This window comes from Scomber japonicus, chromosome 5, assembly GCF_027409825.1.
Source record: "Scomber japonicus isolate fScoJap1 chromosome 5, fScoJap1.pri, whole genome shotgun sequence".
Taxonomy (NCBI): Eukaryota; Metazoa; Chordata; class Actinopteri; order Scombriformes; family Scombridae; genus Scomber; species Scomber japonicus.
In genome coordinates, this window is record NC_070582.1 from 3890569 (window position 1) to 3910793 (window position 20225).

The following is a 20225-nucleotide window of genomic DNA, read 5'->3' on the forward strand; positions in this document are numbered from 1 at the left end:
ATTAAATGACAAGATTAAAGGCTATAAATAATTTAACTTTTAGGTCAATCTTTAGCACTTGTATGAGGTATGTAATGCACAGACAGACCATCAGGTTGTTCTATGGTTGCTGTAGATACAGGTTGTTCTATGGTTGCTATAGATACAGGTTGTTCTATGGTTGCTATAGATACAGGTTGTTTTATGGTTGCTATAGATACAGGTTGTTCTATGGTTGCTATAGATACAGGTTGTTCTATGGATGCTATAGATGCAGTTTGTTCTATGGTTGCTATAGATACAGGTTGTTCTATGGATGCCATAGATACAGGTTGTTCTATGGTTGCTATAGATACAGGTTGTTCTATGGTTGCCATAGATACAGGTTGTTCTATGGATGCTATACTGTAGATACGGGTTGTTCTATGGTTGCTATAGATGCAGTTTGTTCTATGGTTGCTATAGATACAGGTTGTTCTATGGATGCCATAGATACAGGTTGTTCTATGGTTGCTATAGATACAGGTTGTTCTATGGATGCCATAGATACAGGTTGTTCTATGGTTGCTATAGATACAGGTTGTTCTATGGTTGCCATAGATACAGGTTGTTCTATGGATGCTATACTGTAGATACGGGTTGTTCTATGGATGCTATAGATACAGGTTGTTCTATGGATGCTATAGATACAGGTTGTTCTATGGTTGCTATAGATACAGGTTGTGCTTTAGTGTATAAAGGAAGAATAACACAAATCACTGCTGACATCAGAGATCCTGCTGGAGACAAATGTTATATTAACATTAATGTTAATAAGACTTTGATTAATGAGAGTTTGCTGTATATGATTAATGTTCATTTTATTTGTTGCATATTTGAAATAAACAAACATAAATTAGAAAATCTACAGCATTTCATTTATCAACAGAAGCTTTTTCTATTTAGTTATTTTGTGAGAAGATTTCAAAGCAAATCGGTGAGAAAAGAGAAAAGTATTGCACAGTGTTTCAGGTATTGATCATCGACTGTTGTTCCCTCCAGTCATCCAGGAAGTGAGTCAGTCAGGAAGTGAGTCATCCGGGAAGTGAGTCAGTCAGGCGATCAGCTGGCCAGCTTGTCGTTCAGGTAGCTGGAGGTCTTGGCGTCCTGCAGCAGCGTCTTGGTGACGTCGTGCAGGTTCTGCTGGTAGGCGAGTCTGTAGCGGCTGTAAACGTCGTCACAGTGAGTCAGCAGGCGCTTCACGTTGGGGGTGACGCTGCTGGGAGCGCCGTCCAGCCTGAAGCATCAACACAAGAAAACATCAACAGTCATTTACTTCCTGTCGTCCTCCCGGGTCAAATTCCTTCCTTCCTTCCTTCCTTCCTCCCTTCCTTCCTCCCTTCCATCTGTCAATCTTTCCTTCCCTCCTTCTGTCCTTCCTTTCTCCCTTCCTTGTCCTTCTTTCAATCCTTCCTTCCTTCTTTCCTTTCCTTGCGTCCTTCTTCCCTTCCCTCCTTCCTTCCCTCTGTCCTTCTTTCTTCCCTCCATCCCTCTTTCCTTCCTTCCTTCTTTCCTTTCCTTGCATCCTTCCTACCTTCCATCTGTCAATCTTTCCTTCCTCCCTTCTGTCCTTCCTTTCTCCCTTCCTTGTCCTTCTTTCAATCCTTCCTTCCTTCTTTCCATTCCTTGCATCCTTCTTCCCTTCCTTCCCTCTGTCCTTCTTTCCTCCCTCCCTCCCTCTTTCCTTTCCTTCTGTCCTTCTTTCCTTCCCTCCTCCCTCCCTACCTCCCTCCCTCTTTCCTTCCTTCCATCTTTCCTTTCCTTCTGTCCTTCTTTCCTTCCTTCTCCCTTCCTCCCTCCTTTCCTTCCTTCTTCCTCCCTTCCTTCCTTCCTCCTTTCCTAACTTCATTCCTTGACGTGAGGACAACAGAAGGGTTAAATGATAAATCCACAAACACAAACAGTGACGTACTTCTTGAAGATGTCCTCGAACAGACTTGAGGTGAGCGGCCGGTGACGTTTGAGCTCCTCCAGATAAGCGAAGTCTCCGTTCAGGATCACCTTCTGGTACAAAATCTCCACCCAGTCTGGACTGTAGCTGCACGCCTCTGACACCACAAACACCTGACACACAGAAAACACAGAGTCACAGGAAACGATCAGCTGTCTGTGCGTATGTGTGGAGGCCTGAGGCTGCGTTTAATGACTGTCGGTAATTCTCATTACCCAAAACACCTGTCCAAATAAAACTGTTAAACTCTTATTATCAATTAGATCATGGGAAGAAAAAATCAATGCAACCTTTTTGTTAAAATGTTCCAGCATCTCAAATGTGAGGATTTGCTGCTTTTCTCTGTTTTACATCACTGTGAACTGAATGTTTTTGGGGTTTTGAATTGTTGACTGAAAAAACAAGATATTTGAAGAAGTTATCTTGGAATCAGGGAAACTGGGATTTGAGTTTTTTATACCTAATTTTTGACATTTGTAGACTAAAAAAATATTCAATTAACCAAGAAAATAATCTGCAGACGAATTGATGATAAATATAATTGTTAGTTTCAGTCCTAATGTTAATTATGTTTTGTTTTTTTGTTTTTTTCACATAGCCATATTACTTTTATTGTTAAAAACCTTTATAACATATATATATATATTATCATTAACTCTGCTACCTCAAGTCTTTGCACTATAACTTCCATATTACAGTAATATTACACATTGTACATGTTTATTGGTGTGTATCTACAGTATATATTGTCATTATATCACTTCCTGCTGTGTTTTAAAGTACTCCACAGATTAAACACTGTACTCCTGTAACAGTGTTTGACTCAGCATGTGTTTCCAGATGTTGCAGAGCACTAATGCAGATGTTAAAACAGAAGTATAAAGCTTTTTTTGTGAGACCTTTGTAACTCCTGATCTCTGCTGGAGTCTAGCAGCTTCAGGTTACCAGTACTATCATAATACATTCAAAGTTGCATTATGGGTAATGTAGGCATCAGGTTTTGACAAGGAAAAAAAATGTGTGGAATAAAAAGGATGACATCTGCTGCTTGATTTTGATCTTTTTTGTTTTTTTAAGTATCCATCATGAGTCTGAGAATGCCACAGAGGTGCAACTCTAAACAGGAAGAGGAGAATCTGTGTTTTTATGGAGCAGAAACAGACCTGGTAGCATCGAGGCAGCGCCATGACGGCTTTCAGCATCTCTGCAGGTCGCAGGTTGATGACACGCAGGTCTGATCCCTGGTTCAGGAAGTGGAGCTGAAGAGCAACGAGCTTAGCCATCCGGACACAGCGGCTCGCCTGACGCACACACGAGTCCTGGACACACACACACACACGCACACGCACACGCACACGCACACGCACACGCACACGCGGGTCAATGATAAATAAGGGTTGGCAAGGTGAGCAATTCAAAAATATCATGAAAAATAGTTTTAAAAGCAGCATCAGGTTCAGCATCAAGTAAGATGCCTCCTGAAAATGTCAAATGGTGTAACCACAAAAGAATGATACATATTAAATATTTTAGAGATATTTTAGATTTAAAAGTTATAATGTAAGATCATGCCAAACTAGTTGATATGGTGTTTTATTGACTATTTACTGTTTTTAAGCAAGTTGAATTATTTGGTACAAAGTTTTTATGGTTACACCACTTAGACATTTTTACCATAATCCTCTAATATATTCTCTCTAAATGGATTAAAAGCAGAAATTTGATGCTGGGTCCACAAAAAAAGAATGTATGAAGTTATTCATACGTTTATTTTCACTTTTTAACCCTTTACCCTTCCTGTTGTCCAAGAGTTAAGGAAGGAAGGGAAGAAGGAAGGAAGGAAAGAAGGAAGGAAGGAAGGGAGGGAGGAAGGAAGGAAGGAAGGAAAGAAGAGAGGGAGGAAGGGAGGAGGGCGAAAGGAGAAGAGGAAGGGAGGGAAGAAGGAAGGAAGGAAGGAAAGAAGGAAGGGAGGAAGGAAGGAAGAAGAAAGGAAAGAAGGGAGGAAGGAAGGAAGGAAGGAAGGAACATTTTTGCCATAATCCTCTAATATATTCTCTCAAAATGGATTAAAAGCAGAAATTTGATGCTGGGTCCACAAAAAAAGAATGTGTGAAGTTATTCATACGTTTATTTTCACTTTTTAACCCTTTAACCTTCCTGTTGTCCTAGAGTTAAGGAAGGAAGGGAAGAAGGAAGGAAGGAATGAAGAAAGGAAGGAAGGAAGGGAGGGAAGAAGGAAGGAAGGAAGGAAAGAAGAAAGGAAGGAAGGAAGGAAGAAGAAAGGAAGGAAGGGAGGAAGGGAGGAAGGGAGGGAGGGAGGAAGGAAGGAAGAAAGGAAAGAAGAAAGGAAGGAAGGAAGGAAGAGAGGGAGGAAGGGAGGAGGGAGAAAGGAGAAGAGGAATGGAGGAAGAAGGAAGGAACATTTTTGCCATAATCCTCTAATATATTCTCTCAAAATGGATTAAAAGCAGAAATTTGATGCTGGGTCCACAAAAAAAGGATGTGTGCAAGGTGTGCAAGTTATTCATACGTTTATTTTCACATTTTTTACCCTTCCTGTTGTCCTAGAGTTAAGGAAGGAAGGGAAGAAGGAAGGAAGGAATGAATGAAGGAAGGAAGAGGGAAGAAGGAAGGAAGGAATGAAGAAGGAAGGAGGGAAGAAGGAAGGAAGGAAGGAAAGAAGGAAGGGAGGAAGGAAGGAAGAAGAAAGGAAGGAAGGAAGGAGGAAGGGAGGGAGGAAGGAAGGAAGGAAAGAAGGAAGGGAGGAACGAAGGAAGAAGAAAGGAAGGAAGGGAGGGAGGAAGGAAGAAGAAAGGAAGGAAGGGAGGGAGGAAGGAAGGAAGGAAGGAAGAGAGGGAGGAAGGGAGGAGGGAGAAAGGAGAAGAGGAAGGGAGGGAAGAAGGAAGGAAGGAAAGAAGGAAGGGAGGAACGAAGGAAGAAGAAAGGAAGGAAGGGAGGGAGGAAGGAAGGAAGGAAGGAAGGAAGGAAGAGAGGGAGGAAGGGAGGAGGGAGAAAGGAGAAGAGGAAGGGAGGGAAGAAGGAAGGAAGGAAAGAAGGAAGGGAGGAACGAAGGAAGAAGAAAGGAAGGAAGGGAGGGAGGAAGGAAGGAAGGAAGGAAGGAAGAGAGGGAGGAAGGGAGGAGGGAGAAAGGAGAAGAGGAAGGGAGGGAAGAAGGAAGGAAGGAAGGAAAGAAGGAAGGGAGGAAGGAAGGAAGAAGAAAGGAAGGAAGGGAGGGAGGAAGGAAGGGAGGGAGGGAGGGAGGGAGGAAGGAAGGAAGGAAGAGAGGGAGGAAAGGAAAGGAAAGAATGGAGGAAGAAGGAAGGAACATTTTTGCCATAATCCTCTAATATATTCTCTCTAAATGGATTAAAAGCAGAAATTTGATGCTGGGTCCACAAAAAAAGAATGTGTGGAAGTTATTCATACGTTTATTTTCACATTTTAACCCTTTAAATTTAAACTAAACCACATGGAGACTATAAAACACATTATTGACCCTGATGTACAGTTAATATCTCACCTTGGAGAAGCTCTCTGCAGCATCCTTCAGCAGACCCAACACCTTCACCAACGAACTCTTCAGCTCAGGAGTCACAACTGTTTAAAGACAAGTCGGCAAAATTCAAGGTGAAAAAAAAAAACCTTACTATTTCTGACTCAAATTAGATCAAAGGTTCATTTCTTCAGTCGTTCTCGTGACTCACCCCAGTCCTGAGACTCGATGATCTTCAGCTGCGTCCTGGCGGCGATCTCGTGGTTTTCTCCGATCTCCCTCCTCATGCTGAAACACAGCGCCACCATGTTGTGCTTCTCGCTGTCTGCAGGGAGGCAGCGCTTAATGTAGTCCAGCAGAGCCGTCTTCAGACTGGAGCTCTGAGACAGGAAGGAAGGAGAGAGGGAGGGAGAGTCAGGTTAATGTTTCGCTTCTTGTTCCTATAGGTGAATGTTTGAGCTTCTCTGTGCAGAATGATGAATGTGCTGAGTTTGTTTTTGGAAGGAAGGGAGGAGGGAAGGAAAGAAGGACAGAGGAAAGAAGGACAGAGGGAAGGAGGGAAGGGAAGAAGGACAGAAGGAAAGAGGGAAGGAAGGAAGGAGGGAAGGGAAGGGAAGAAGGACAGAAGGAAAGGAAAGAAGGAAGGAAGGAAAGAGGGAGGGAGGGAGGGAGGGAGGAAGGAAGGCAGGGAGGGAGGGAGGAAAGAAGGACAGAAGGAAAGGAAAGAAGGAAGGAAGGAAGGACGGAGAGGGAGAGTCAGGTTAATGCTTCTCTTCTTTTTCCTACAGGTGAATGTTTGAGCTTCTCTGTGCAGAATGATGAATGTGCTGAGATAGTTTTTAGGAGGAAGGGAGGAGGGAAGGGAAGAAGGACAGAAGGAAAGGAAAGAAGGAAGGAAGGAAAGAGGGAGGGAGGAAAGAAGGACAGAGGAAAGAAGAACAGAGGAAAGAAGGACAGAGGGAAGGATGAAGGAAGGAAGGAGGGAGGGAGGGAGGAAAGAAGGACAGAAGGAAATGAAAGAAGGAAGGAAGGAAAGAGGGAGGGAGGAAAGAAGGACAGAAGGAAGGAGGGAAGGGAAGAAAGACAGAAGGAAAGAGGGAAGGAAGGAAGGAGAGAAGGGAAGAAGGTCAGAAGGAAAGGAAAAGAAGGAAGGAAGGAAAGAGGGAGGGAAGGAAAGAAGGGAAAAAGGACAGAAGGAAAGGAAAGAAGGAAGGAAGGAGTGAAGAAGGTGTGTGTGTGTGTGTGTGTGTGTGTGTGTGTCTCACCTGTCCTCTGTCCGTGTCCACCTTCTTCCTCAGCAGCATCTCAAATCGATGGTTCTGATGCAGCAGGTCGAAGATTGTAGGTCATCTCATTATATCTGCTGATACCGGTCAGCAGACGCACCTGAAAGCACACACAGTTCATAAAGACACCTCCATCCTCCATCTTCTATCCTCCATCCTCTATCATCTATCCTCTATCATCTATTATCCATCACCCATCACCCATCCTCCATCCTCCCCCATCATCCATCATCCATCACCTATCATCACCCATCACCAATCATCTATCACCTATCCTCTATCACCCATCATCACCTATCACCCATCATCACCTATCACCCATCACCCACTACCGATCACCCATCATCACCTATCGCCCATCACCCATCACCTACTACCCATCACCCATCACCCATCACCTACTACCCATCACCCATCACCCACTACCTATCACCCATCATCACCTATCACCCATCACCCATCACCTACTACCTATCACCCATCACCTACCACCTATCATCCATCACCCATCATCCATCACACCCATCATCCATCATCCATCACCCATCACCCATCATCCATCACCTACCACCCATCATCCATCACCCATCACCTACCAGCCATCACCCATCATCCATCACACCCATCATCCATCATCCATCACCCATCACCCATCATCTATCATCCATCACCCATCACCTACCACCCATCACCCATCACCCATCATCCATCACCTACCACCCATCACCCATCATCACCCATCATCACCCATCACCTATCATCCATCACCCATCATCCATCACCCACCACCTATCATCCATCACACCCATCACCTATCCTCCATCATCCATCACCTATCCTCCATCATCCATCATCCATCACCTATCATCTATCCTCCATCTTCTATCCTCCATCACCTATCATCCATCATCCATCACCCATCCTCCATCATCCATCACCTATCCTCCATCACCTATCCTCCATCATCCATCATCCATCACCTATCATCTATCCTCCATCTTCTATCCTCCATCACCTATCATCCATCACCTATCATTAATCATCCATCACCTATCACCCATCATCCATCACCCATCATCCATCACCTATCATCACCCATCACCCATCATCATCCATCACACCCATCACCCATCATCCATCATCCATCATCCATCCATCTATCTATCTATCTATCTATCCATCTATCCATCCATCCATCAAACACCAGCTCAGCTTCTCCAGTAATAAAGTGAGAGTGTGTGTACCAGCAGGCTGAAGTGCTCTCCTGGAGCCAGGTAGGTGTGGCTGAGGTGACGGGCGGCTTGCAGCACCCTGACGATGCCCTCCATGTTACAGGTGAGACTGAAACAGTCGTGAGCCACGATCAGCAACTCCACAACTACACAGACAGGAAGGAAGACGACAGATAGTAAGATTTAAAACTCCTGACACACTGTGGATTTAGTCCTCCATCATTTTACACTGAAAGCACATTTGAAGGTCTGTTTTGACTGTTCCTTCTTTCCTTCCTTCCTTCTTTCTCCCTCCTACCTTCCTTCATCCATCCTTCATTCCTTCCTCCTTTTCTTCCTTTCTTTCCTTCCTCCCTCCATCCTTCTCTCTTTCTTTCCTCCCCCCTACCTACCTTCCTTCCTTCCTTCCTTCCTTCCTTCTTTCCTCCCTCCCTCCTACCTTCGAAGGGAGAAAGGAAGGAAGAAGGAAGGAAAGGAGTGAGGAAGGAAGGAGGGAAGGGAGGAAAGAAGGGAGATAGAAGATAGGAAAGGAGGGAGGGAGGAAGGAAGGACAGGAGGGATGAAGGAAGGGAGGAAGGGAGGAAGGAAAAAAGGAAGGAAGGAAAGAAGGAACAGTCAAAACAGACAGGGTCAATTTGACCCGGGAGGACGACAGGAAGGTTAAGAAAATGTGTGTGTGAGTGTGTGTGAGTGTGTGTGTGTGTGTGTGTGTCGTACTGCAGTTCAGGTCTCTCAGCGGGACACTGTTGAGGTTTTCCAGCAGTTTCACTCCCACCAGATTCGGGTCATCACACAATTTGATGAGCTGCATCAGCGAGTCCCAACCCTCCGACGGCCTGAACACCTGCTTCTCTGCTGGGACACACACACACACACACACACACACACACACACACACACACACACACACTTCAGATATAGACATTTCCTGGCTGCAGAAGGAGGGAAGGAAGGAAAGAAGGGAGGAAGGAAAGAAAGCAGGGTGGAGGGGAAAGAAGGAAGGGAGGACGGAGGAAAGAAGGAAGGAAGGAAGGAAGGAAGGAAGGAAGGAAGGAAGGAAGGAAGGAAGGAAGGAAGGGGGAAGAAGGAATGGAGGGAGGGAGGGAGGAGGGAAGGAAGGAGGGAAGGAAGGAAAGGAGGGAGGAAGGAAAGAAGGGAGGAAAGGAGGGAGGAAGGAAATAAAGGGTGGAAGGAAAGCAGGGTGGAAGGAAATAAGGGAGGGAGGACGGAGGAAAGAAGGAAGGAAGGAAGGGGGAAGAAGGAAAGGAGGGACGAAGGAAAGAAGGGAGGAAAGGAGGGAGGAAGGAAAGAAGGGAGGAAGGAAAGCAGGGTGGAAGGAAAGAAGGGAGGGAGGACGGAGGAAAGAAGGAAGGGAGGACGGAGGAAAGAAGGAAGGAAGGAAGGGGGAAGAAGGAAAGGAGGGAGGGAGGGAGGAGGAGGGAAGGAAGGAGGGAAGGAAGGAAAGGAGGGAGGAAGGAAAGAAGGGAGGAAAGGAGGGAGGAAGGAAAGAAGGGAGGAAGGAAAGCAGGGTGGAAGGAAAGAAGGGAGGGAGGACGGAGGAAAGAAGGAAGGGAGGACGGAGGAAAGAAGGAAGGAAGGAAGGGGGAAGAAGGAAAGGAGGGAGGGAGGGAGGAAGAAGGAAGGAAGGAAGGAAGGAAGGAAGGGGGAAGAAGGAATGGAGGGAGGCAGGGAGGAGGGAAGGAAGGAGGGAAGGAAGGAAAGGAGGGAGGAAGGAAAGAAGGGAGGAAGGAAAGAAGGGAGGAAGGAAAGCAGGGTGGAAGGAAAGAAGGGAGGGAGGACGGAGGAAAGAAGGAAGGGAGGACGGAGGAAAGAAGGAAGGAAGGAAGGGGGAAGAAGGAAAGGAGGGAGGGAGGGAGGAAGAAGGAAGGAAGGAAGGAAGGAAGGAAGGAAGGAAGGAAGGGGTAAGAAGGAATGGAGGGATGGAGGGAGGAGGGAAGGAAGGAGGGAAGGAAGGAAGGAAGGAAGGAAGGAAGGAAGGAAGGATAGATACAGACATTTCCAGGATTTCAGTTCCCTATTGAACCTCATCCTGTCGTCTCTCCTCTCTCACCTGGCTGCAGCTCCTGGTTGGAGGCCAGCAGCGCCTGAACCACAGCAGAGGAAACCAGCTCAGCCACGGTGTCTGCACAGAAGCTCTGAGCTTTAATAAACGCCTGAGCCTTCCTGAAACGCTCCGACTGGTCAGACAGCAGCAGCTTCTCCAACACAGAGCCAGGTTCCTCCTTACAGATCTGACTGAAGGAACACTGCAGCTCCTAGAGAGGACAGAGGGACACACACACACACACACACACACACACACACACACACACACACACACACACACACACACACACACACACACACACACACACACACACACACACACACACACACACACACACACACACACACACGGCTGTTTGTACTGTCTATCCTGATTCATTGTCAATATCCAAAAGCCAAAATATATTCAGTTTGCTTTCATTTAACCCTCCAGTTGTCCTCAAGTCAAGGAAGGAAGGGAGGGAGGAGAGGAAGGAAAGGAGGGAGGACGGAAGGAAGGAAAGGGGGAAGGGAGGAAGGAAGGAAAGAAGGAAGGCAGGGAGGAAAGGTGGGAGGACGGAAGGAAAGGAAGGAGGGAGGAAGGAAAGGAGGGAGGACGGAAGGAAGGAAAGGGGGGAGGGAGGAAGGAAAGAAAGGAGGGAGGGAGGAAGGAAGGAAGGAAGGAAAGGAGGGAGGAAGGAAGGGAGGACGGGGGAAAGAAGGGAGGGAGGTAGGAGGGAAGAAAGGAAGCAAGGAAGGAAGGAAAGGAGGCAGGAAGAAGGAAGGAAAGGAGGGAGGGAGGAAGGAAAGAAAGGAGGCAGGAAGAAGGAAGGAAGGCGGGAAGGAAGGAAGGAATGAAGGAAGGAAGGAAAGAGGGAAGGAAGGAAAGGAGGGAGGAAGGACAGAAGGAAGGGAGGAGGGAGGAAGGAAAGGAGGGAGGAAGGAAGGAAAGAAGGCAGGGAGGATGGAGAAAAGAAAGAAGGAAGGGAGGAAGAAGGAAGGAAAGAAGGAAGGAAAGAAGCGAGGAAGGAAAGGAAGGAAGGAAGGACAGAAGGAAGAAAGGGAGGAAAGGATCCAAAGAGGAACAGTAATACAATGTGAGCCTTCTTTAAAGTATTAATTTGAATTATTTTGCTCATAAAATATCAGAAATTAGTGAAAAAAGCTAATTTTAATATCCCAAAGTTCATGAAGTTGTCCTTAAATGTCTTGTTTTCTCTGACAGAAAGTCCAAAAACCAAAATATATTCAATTTGCTTTCATTTAAGACAAAGAAAACGATCAAATCCTCAATTTTTAAAAGATGAAGCCTGCAAAAAAAAATTAATTGACGGTACCTTGGAGAGCTGGTAGAGGCTGAGGACTTGTTTGCAGTAGTTGTTGCCGTGGCGACACTGATCCACCAGTTTCTGGAGCTGGATGGCGACGTCGTCTTCAAGAGGAAGCATCACGAACGACGACAGGCTGCTGAACGAGGTAGCTACGTAAAACAGAAGAAGAAGAAGAAGAAGAAGAAGAAGAAGAAGAAGGAGGAGGAGGAGGAGGAGGAGGAGGAGGAGGAGAAGAAGCAGAAGGAGAAGATGAAGAAGAAGCAGCAGAAGAAGAAGAAGTAGAAGCAGCAGAAGAAGAAGAAGTAGAAGTAGAAGTAGAAGTAGAAGAAGAAGAAGAAGAAGAAGAGGAAGAAGAAGAAGAAGAAGGAGGAGGAGGAGGAGAAGAAGCAGCAGAAGAAGACGAAGAAGAAGAAGAAGAAGAAGAAGTAGAAGAAGCAGAAGAAGAAGATGAAGCAGAAGAAGAAGAAGAAGAAGAAGAAGAAGAAGAAGAAGAAGAAGAAGAAGACGCAGCAGAAGAAGAAGCAGAAGCAGAAGAAGAAGAAGAAGAAGAAGCAGCAGCAGAAGAAGAAGAAGAAGAAGAAGAAGCTGATTAGAGAGACAAATGGCAGCAGATATATAATAATAAATAATAAAAAGGTCAGAGTTGAGCTTACAGGTGGTGAGGAGCTTCCTTTCCGGAGCTTCTGTCGCCTCGTCTTGTGGTTCGGGGTCCAGTTCTCCAGACGCCAGACCTCGGCAGCGCAGCACCACCCACATGTCCGGGTGATACAGGGAGAAGTAACGACAGACCCGGCTGGCTTCATGGATACTCCCCTCGTCTAATAACTGACCGATCAGCTTAGCCAGAACCTTCCTCTCCTCTGGACCGGTGATGTTCTGCTCTTCCTGTCGCTGCTCCGTCGGACCCGGCAGCCCCTCCAGACCGAGGCACGTCTCAGTGTTCAGGTCTGATATGTTCGAGAAAGAGAACTCCTTCATGAACACTTCGTACGTGTTCATTTCAGGCGTGACGGCCGGAGGCGGCAGGTTAAAAACGCTCTCCTTCTCCATGGCGACGGTGAGGATGTGCTGTCGGACCCGGCTCATCCACAGCTTCTTCTCCAGGCTCTCCACTTTGTCCACGGGAGCCGGGCTGTGCAGGGAGAGCCAGTGAGCGGCGAGGCCCAGCAGGAGGCAGCGCTCCTGGACGTCTAGCCGCTCTGTCTCGGCCTGAGTCGAGCCGGATTCAGCCTGAGACAGGAAGAACTGGGAGGCCGATTCTGGGTCGGTGCCGTCGGCCTTCAGCTGCTCGTGACACTTCCTCCAGAAACTGACGCGCGTCTCTAATCTCCCCCACTGCCGCTTGGCCCTCTGGGAGTTCACTTCCTGGAGAAGCTGCATGCAAAATAGAAATAAGTCATCAAACATCAAAACTAAATATGATCTCTAAATCCATTATTTCTACTTATATGTCGCTTGAATCATGTTCTTAACGAGGGCTGGGCGATTATGGCAAAAATCAAAATCACGATTAATTAACCTCGATTAACCTCGATTACGATTAATGAGCGATTATCTCCACCCTTCATGAACTATGATGTATCTTCACAGTTTCTTTAGTTTAGTATTTTACACTGCTGCCCTCACACATGAGGATCTTTAGGGAGGGAAAATAAAGGTGTTTTAACCTTTGTGTCGTCCTCCCGGGTCAAATTGACCCCATCTGTTTTGACTCTTCCTTCCTTCCTTCCTTCTTTCCTTTCCTCCCTTCCTTCCTACCTCCCTTTCTTCCTTCCTACCTCCCTTTCTTCCTTCCTTCCTTCCTTTCTTTCTTCCTTTCTTCCTTCTTTCCTCCCTTCCTTCCTTCCCTTATTTCTATCCTTCCCTTCCCTACTTCCTTCCCTCCCTCCCTCCCTCCCTCCCTCCCTCCTTTCTTTTCTTCCCTCCCTTCCTTCCATCTTCCTCCCTCCATCCCTCCTCCCTTCCTTTCCTTCCTCCCTTCCTTCTTTCCTTTCCTCCCTTCCTTCCTTCCCTCCCTTCTAGTTTACTACAGTGTAAATGGTCTGCTTACTATCTGGTCCTTTAGTATGTAGTATGTAGTATGTAGCATGTAGTATGCGGTTTCGAACACAGCCATAGTGTGCATGGCTAAAACTTGCAAAATCGAATGTTTCTTAAATCTATGAATCTAAACTGTGAAAGTAAATCTGGTAAATGTGCAGCAGAGACCTGGCTGAGCAGCAGGCGGTGGATGGGAAGGCCGGCCAGCTGTGCGACCTGCCTGGCTTTGCTGTAGAGCCCCCTGGCCTGCAGAGCATCAACGGCGGCCTGAAACTCCTCCTGCTGGACGGAGGCAGAAGTGCACTGCAGCAGCCTGGGAGAAATGCTGACCTCTGACCCCTGCAGCACCTGACTGAGCTGACTCAGCTTTCTGAAGTCTGGACCTATGAATACACAAACACACCAGAATGACACAATAACACAGAAAAATCTAAAATGCACATTAAAAAACTATAAAAAACTAGCTCCAAAAACGCATATCAGCTTCAAAAATCATGATTTAGAGACAGGAAATGAATTTGCTAAAGTGTTAATGAGGCAGGAAACGAATCCCTGTCATTTCCAGACTCTCGTTTCTCACCGTTGGATTTGAGGTGCTTGTCGACGTCGGCCAGGAGCTGCAGCAGCCGGTGGAGGTCGTACTGGGAGGAGCATCGCTGCAGCATCGTGAGGAGCAGCACCGAGGCTTGGCTTTCCACCCATTGCAGGGGGAGACCACCGGAGGGGGCTGGGCCACTGTTTCTCAGCTGGATCAGTAAAGAGAAAGAGAAAGACTGTTAAAGAGGATTAGCTGATTGTGTGTAATGTGTTAATGTCTCGTAGTGATGAATCTACAGAGAGTTATCAGTGACTCTGCAGCTCCTCTCTGCTTTAAGATAAGATCAGATATTCCTTTATTACTCGCACAATGTGGATATTTGCATTATAACACCAGAGAGTGGACAGTAAAATAGAAGAGCAGCAATAAGAAGAAGAAGTAGAATAAGTAGTAGTAGAAGAAGAAGAAGAAAAAGAAGAAGAAGTGGAAGCAGTAGAAGAAGAAGAAGTAGAAGAAGAAGAAGAAGTAGAAGTAGTAGAAGTAGAAGTAGAAGTAGAAGAGGAAGTAGAAGCAGTAGAAGTAGAAGAAGTAGAAGAAGTAGAAGTAGAAGTAGTAGAAGAAGAAATAGAAGTAGAAGTAGTAGAAGAAGAAATAGAAGTAGAAGTAGAAGAAGTGGAAGTAGTAGAAGTAGTAGAAGAAGAAGAAGAAGAAGAAGAAGTAGAAGTAGAAGTAGAAGAAGAAGAAGCAGTAGAAGTAGAAGTAGAAGTAGAAGTAGTAGAAGAAGAAGAAGTAGTAGAAGTAGAAGTAGAAGAAGTAGAAGAAGAAGAAGTAGAAGAAGCAGTAGTAGTAGAAGAAGAAGTAGAAGTAGTAGAAGTAGAAGTAGAAGAAGAAGAAGCAGAAGAAGAAGAAGTAGAAGTAGTAGAAGAAGAAGTAGAAGTAGAAGTAGAAGAAGAAGAAGAAGCAGTAGAAGTAGAAGAAGAAGAACAAGTAGAAATAGAACAAGTAGAAGAACAAGTAGAAGAAGAAGAAGAAGTAGAAGTAGAAGAAGAAGTAGTTGAAGCAGAAGAAGTAGAAGTAGCAGAAGTATCCTAAGAAGCAGTGAGGCGGCTGATGTCACCGAGGTGGGCGGGACTTACAGTGATGAGCATCCTCTGGAAGTCCAGCAGCTTGGCTTTGGCCTCGGAGAAGTTCCTGTAGTCACAACACAGCTCGAACATCCTCAACACCAACACTAGAGGGCAGTCCTGAGACACAGAGGACACAATAACACTGATTCAAAGGAGGCAATTTGAATTTTAGATGCTTGTTACTGCATATTAAATCTGAATTGTTTTATTTAACCCTTTATTGGGCAAATAATTATATTTGGTAACTTCTGTAAATATCCCAAAATATCCTTCCTTCCTTCCTTCCTTCTTTCCTTCCTCCCTGCCTTCTTTCTTCCCTTCTTCTTTTCCTTTCTCCCTCCCTCGTTCCTTATTTCCTCCGTCCTTCCTTCCTTTCCTTCCTTCCATCTGTCCTTCCTCCCTCCCTCCTTCTCTCCTCCCTTCCTTCTTTCCTTCCTCCGTCCTTCCTTCCTTCCTTTCCTTCCTTCCATCTGTTCTTCCTCCCTCCCTCCTCCTTTCCTCCCTTCATCCCCCTTTCTTCTTCCTTCCTTCCTTCTTTCCTCCGTCCTTCCTTCCTTTTCTTCCTCCCTCCTTCCTTCCCTTCCTTCCCTCCCTCCTTCCTTCCTTCCTTCCTTCCATCCTGCCATCCTTCCTCCCTTCCTTCGAATGAGTGTCCTATAAAGGGTTAATGCTATAATAATCTGACAGTCACAGTAATATAAAAACAAGAACATAAAACCAAATGGAAAGACTCAAACACATCTCAAAACAGCCCTGATGTTACATTTGATGTTAAAGTGAGAGTATGTACAGTACCAGTCAAAAGTTTGGACACATCTTCTCATTCAAAGGACAATGAAGATGTGTCCAAACAAACGGCTTGTTTAACTTTAAAACACTTCCAGACGCTTCAGTTGACAAGTCAAAAGTAAAATGCAATCTGTGTCAAATGGAGTTTAACTACCACCGGAGTACGTGGAGTTTGAGTTAGCACCTCCACGCTAAACACCCAGGTGCAGCCAAGCGAGCCTCAGCTCCACCAAAGGACCATTTTGGAGTGTGGGAGTCGCAGCAGAGCCGTGATTGATTCCCAGTTAAGACACTCTGGTAAGAAATGCTTTACATTATGGGCTTAAAACTGCCTTCAAATGGAAAATAACAGGATTTTAAACATGCAATTCAAAACGCCATTAATTGCGATTAACTGGAAATTCTGCGATTAATCTCGATTAAAAAAAATAAATCGTTTGCCAGCCCTAAAATAAATTCATGAGGAGTGAAAACGAAGTCTTTACTCTCTGAAAAATGCATAACTGGAGAAAATAATCAAAATAGTTTCCAAGAGCTTGAAGAGTGTGAGACTGATTGCTCTAGATTTTTAACAGTATTTCATGCAACAGGACGAGAGTGAAAGTGTGTTGTGTGAATAAAAAGCTGGAAAAGAGGAAATGCATTAATATAATATAAAGGAAGGAGCTCTAATCCAGTGTGTATAATCCTTCCATGACTCATCACTTTGACCTATTTAAGTACGACCTGCAAACACCTCCTAATCTTTTTAGAAAATAGACTTAAAAAAACTTTTAATTCACAGATAACTTTCACTTTTTTCCCCACTTTTTCTTCCTTCCTTTCTTCCTTCCTTCCTTCCTTCCTTCTGTTCTTCCTCCCTTTCTTCCTTTGTTCTGTCCGTCCTTCCTTCCTCCCTTTCTTCCTTCCTTCTGTCCTTCCTCCCTTTCTTCTCTCTCTTCCATCTTTCCTTTCTCCCGTTCTTCCTTCCTTCATTAATTCTGTCCTTCCTTCATTCCTCCCTTTCTTCCTTCCTCCTGTCCTTCCTCCCTTTCTTCTCTCTCTTCCATCTTTCCTTTCTCCCATTCTTCCTTCCTTCATTAATTCTGTCCTTCCTTCATTCCTCCCTTTCTTCATTCCTTCTGTCCTTCCTCCCTTTCTTCCTTCCTTCTGTCCGCCACTTTTTTCCCCACTCTTCCTTCCTTCCTTTCTTCCTTCTGTCCTTCCTCCCTTTCTTCTCTCTCTTCCATCTTTCTTTTCTCCCATTCTTCCTTCCTTCATTCCTCCCTTTCTTCCTTCCTTCTGTCCTTCCTCCGTTTCTTCTCTCTTCCATCTGTCCTTCCTCCCTTTCTTCCTTCCTTCATTAATTCTGTCCTTCCTTCATTCCTCCCTTTCTTCCTTCCTTCTGTCCTTCCTCCGTTTCTTCTCTCTCTTCCATCTGTCCTTCCTCCCTTTCTTCCTTCCTTCATTAATTCTGTCCTTCCTTCATTCCTCCCTTTCTTCCTTCCTTCTGTCCTTCCTCCCTTTCTTCTCTCTTCCATCTGTCCTTCCTCCCTTTCTTCCTTCCTTCATTAATTCTGTCCTTCCTTCCTTCCTTCCTTCCTTCCGCCACTTTTCCCCCCACTCTCTCTCTCTCTGATCTCATGTTTTTACCCTCTGGAAGAGCTCAAAGCCTCGTAGGAGGGGTCTAACGTGGCCCCGCTCCAGCAGCGTCCTCCAGATGATTGACAGGTCATGCAGGGTCCACTCATGGTACTGGGGGGCTTCGGGCAGGTGAGAGGTGGCTTCCTTCGCTGTGACGTCATCGACCGAGGTGAGCACCCATACGCACAGGCAGGGCAGGAGCTCTGGCACCTGTCAATTAAACGGGGGGGGGGGGGGGTGCACTGTGAAATATGATTTTGAGTCTTTAGAAAGGGAGGAAGGAAGGAAGGTAGGAAGGAAGGAAGGACAGAAGGAATAAAGGGAAAAAAGAAGGAAGGAAGGAAGGAAGGATAGTTGGAAGAAAGGGAGGAAAGAAGGAAGGAAGGAAAGAAGGAAAGAAGGAAGGAAAGAAGGAAGAAATGGACAGAAGGAAGACAGAAGGAAGAAAGAAAGGAAGGAAGGAAGGAAGGGAGGACAGAAGGAAGAAACGGGGGGAATGACAGATAGAAGGAAGGAAGAACAGAAGGAATAAAGGGAGGGAGGAAAGAAGGAAGGAAGGAAGGAAGAAAGGGAGGAAGGAAGGAAGAACAGAAGGAAGAAAGGGAGGAAGGAAGGAAGGGAGGAAGGACAGATGGAAGGAAGAAAGAAAGGAAGGGTGGAAGGAAGAACAGAAGTAAGAAAGGGAGGAAGGAAGGAAGGAAGGAAGGAAGGAAGGAAGGGAGGGAGGAAGAAAGGAAGGAAAGAAGGGAGGGAGGAAGGAAGTCTACCTGTTGACAGGCAGCCAGTACAGCCAGCGTCGGGCAGCGTTGCACCAGCGCTTCCTGCAGCAGGTACGTACTGGCCGCCGCCTCCTCCTGACTCTGCAGGAGCACCTGGAAAAGCTCCTTAGGGTGCTCCGGGCGACACGGGTGCTCCTCTGTGTTCAGGGACCCGGTCTGCTCCTCAGCATCATCGCCCTTCCTCTGACTGTACACCTGCAGCTCCTGGAAGGCCAGACTCAGGTGGGCCTGGAGGGCGGGGCCAAACTCAGCAGCCAATGATCTCACCTGAGGAAGACAAGAGGTAGAATTGACCCTGTCTGTTTTGACTGTTCCTTCCTTGCGTTCCTCCCTTTCTTCCTCCCTTCTTCTTTCCTTCCCTCCTTCCTTCCTTGCGTTCCTCCCTTACTCCTTCTCTCTTTCTTTCCTTCCTCCTTTCCTCCTTTCCTCTTTTCCTTTCTCCCTCCTTCTTTCCTCCCTTCCTTCCTTCCTTTCATTCCTCCCTCCTTCTTTCCTTCCCTCCTTCCTTCTTTGCCTTCCTCCCTTCCTCCTTCTCTCTTTCTTTCCTTCCTCTCTTTTTCCTCACTTCCTTCTTTCCTTCCTTCCTCCTTCTTTCCTCCCTTCCATCTGTCCTTCCTCCTTCCTTCTCTCTTTCTTTCCTTCCTTCTGTCCTTCCTCCATCCCCCTTTCTTTTCCTTCCCTCATTCCTTCCTTCCTTTCCTTCCTCCCTCCCTCCTTCTTTTCCTTCCCTCATTCCTTCATTCCTTCCTTCCTCCTTCTCACTTTCTTTCCTCCCCCTACCTTCCTCCCTTCCTCTGTCCTTCCTTCCTTCCTTCCTCCCTTCCTCTGTCCTTCCTTCCTCCCTTCCTCTTTTCCTTTTTCTCTCCCTCCCTCCTTCCTTCTTTCCTCCCCCTCTCCTTCTTTCCTCCCTCTCTCCTTCTTTCCTTCACTCATTCCTTCCTTCCTCCCTCCCTCCTTCTTCTTTCCTTCCCTCCTTCCTTTCGTCTTTCCTTCCTTGCCTTCCTCCCTTCCTCCTTTTTTCCTCCCCCTTACCTTCCTCCCTTCCTTCTTTCCTCTGTCCTTTCTTCCTTGCCTCCCTTCCTCCTTCTCTCTTTCTTTCCTCTGTCCTTCTTTCCTTCCTTCCTCCATTCCTCTTTTCCTTTCTCCATCCCTCCCTCCTTCTTCCTCCATCCTTCCTTCCTTCCTTCCTTCCTTTCCTCCCTCCCTCCCTTCCTCCCTTCCTTCCTTGACTCGAGGACAACAGGAGGGTTAAACTTTACAAAAGCTCAATATGATGACTTCAGATGTGGTGCTTCACAGGAAGTGGTTCACAGGAAGTGGTGCATTTTTAATAATACCTGTAAGTCATTAATAAGCTGATGTGTGTTAAGCTGTTTTTTTTTTGTTGTTCATGGTGCTGTAGCTTTAATGTGAACGATGTTGCGGAGGTGTGTGTGTGTGTGTTCACCTGCTGCGGTGGGAAGTTGTGCAGTTGCACAAACAACAGGAAGTGGATGAACTGTCCGTCAGCAGCGCAGTGAGCCGGATAGACAGAGCTGAGATTCAGACAGTGGAGCTGACAGAACTGTACAGGTAACGCCCAGTCCTGAGACGCCTCGTAGGACGACCTGGAACACACACGCACACGCACACACACACACACACACACACACACACACACACATATGAACATGCTATCCTAACACTTGAGTCTTCGAGCACAGGAAACCGAGGTTAGAGGTTAGAGGTCAGAGGTCAGAGGTTAGAGGTTAGAGGTGAGTTTACCTCCCGACGCCTTTCTGCTCCAGACTGTCTGTCACTGCAGCTTCCAGGTAACCAATCAGCTCCTCTGATGCTCTAAGCTCCGCCTCCACCAACTTTACACCTTTAGACACTGAAAAGAGGCAGAAGAGAGGATGAGTGTGTGTTAATGTGTGTGTTTGGGGATGCTGTGCAAGTGTGTGTGCGAGTGTGTGTGTGTGTGTGTGTGTGT

The 20225-nt window shown here is 46.3% G+C and overlaps 1 protein-coding gene across 1 annotated transcript in view; it reads right to left on the minus strand.

Moving 5' to 3' along the window:
- Nucleotides 1-944: 944 nt before the first annotated feature.
- spg11 (SPG11 vesicle trafficking associated, spatacsin) overlaps nucleotides 945-20225 on the minus strand; it is a 44404-nt gene continuing 25123 nt past the window's right edge. The window contains 19 exon segments of the mRNA XM_053318889.1: nucleotides 945-1255; nucleotides 1931-2082; nucleotides 3133-3288; nucleotides 5490-5566; nucleotides 5674-5842; nucleotides 6728-6802; nucleotides 6804-6848; nucleotides 7993-8126; nucleotides 8698-8832; nucleotides 10052-10256; nucleotides 11364-11506; nucleotides 12011-12731; nucleotides 13566-13780; nucleotides 13978-14143; nucleotides 15072-15179; nucleotides 17484-17684; nucleotides 18242-18520; nucleotides 19701-19860; nucleotides 20018-20126. Coding sequence (XP_053174864.1) covers nucleotides 1081-1255; nucleotides 1931-2082; nucleotides 3133-3288; nucleotides 5490-5566; nucleotides 5674-5842; nucleotides 6728-6802; nucleotides 6804-6848; nucleotides 7993-8126; nucleotides 8698-8832; nucleotides 10052-10256; nucleotides 11364-11506; nucleotides 12011-12731; nucleotides 13566-13780; nucleotides 13978-14143; nucleotides 15072-15179; nucleotides 17484-17684; nucleotides 18242-18520; nucleotides 19701-19860; nucleotides 20018-20126 — 3425 coding nt within the window. The 3' untranslated portion in view covers nucleotides 945-1080.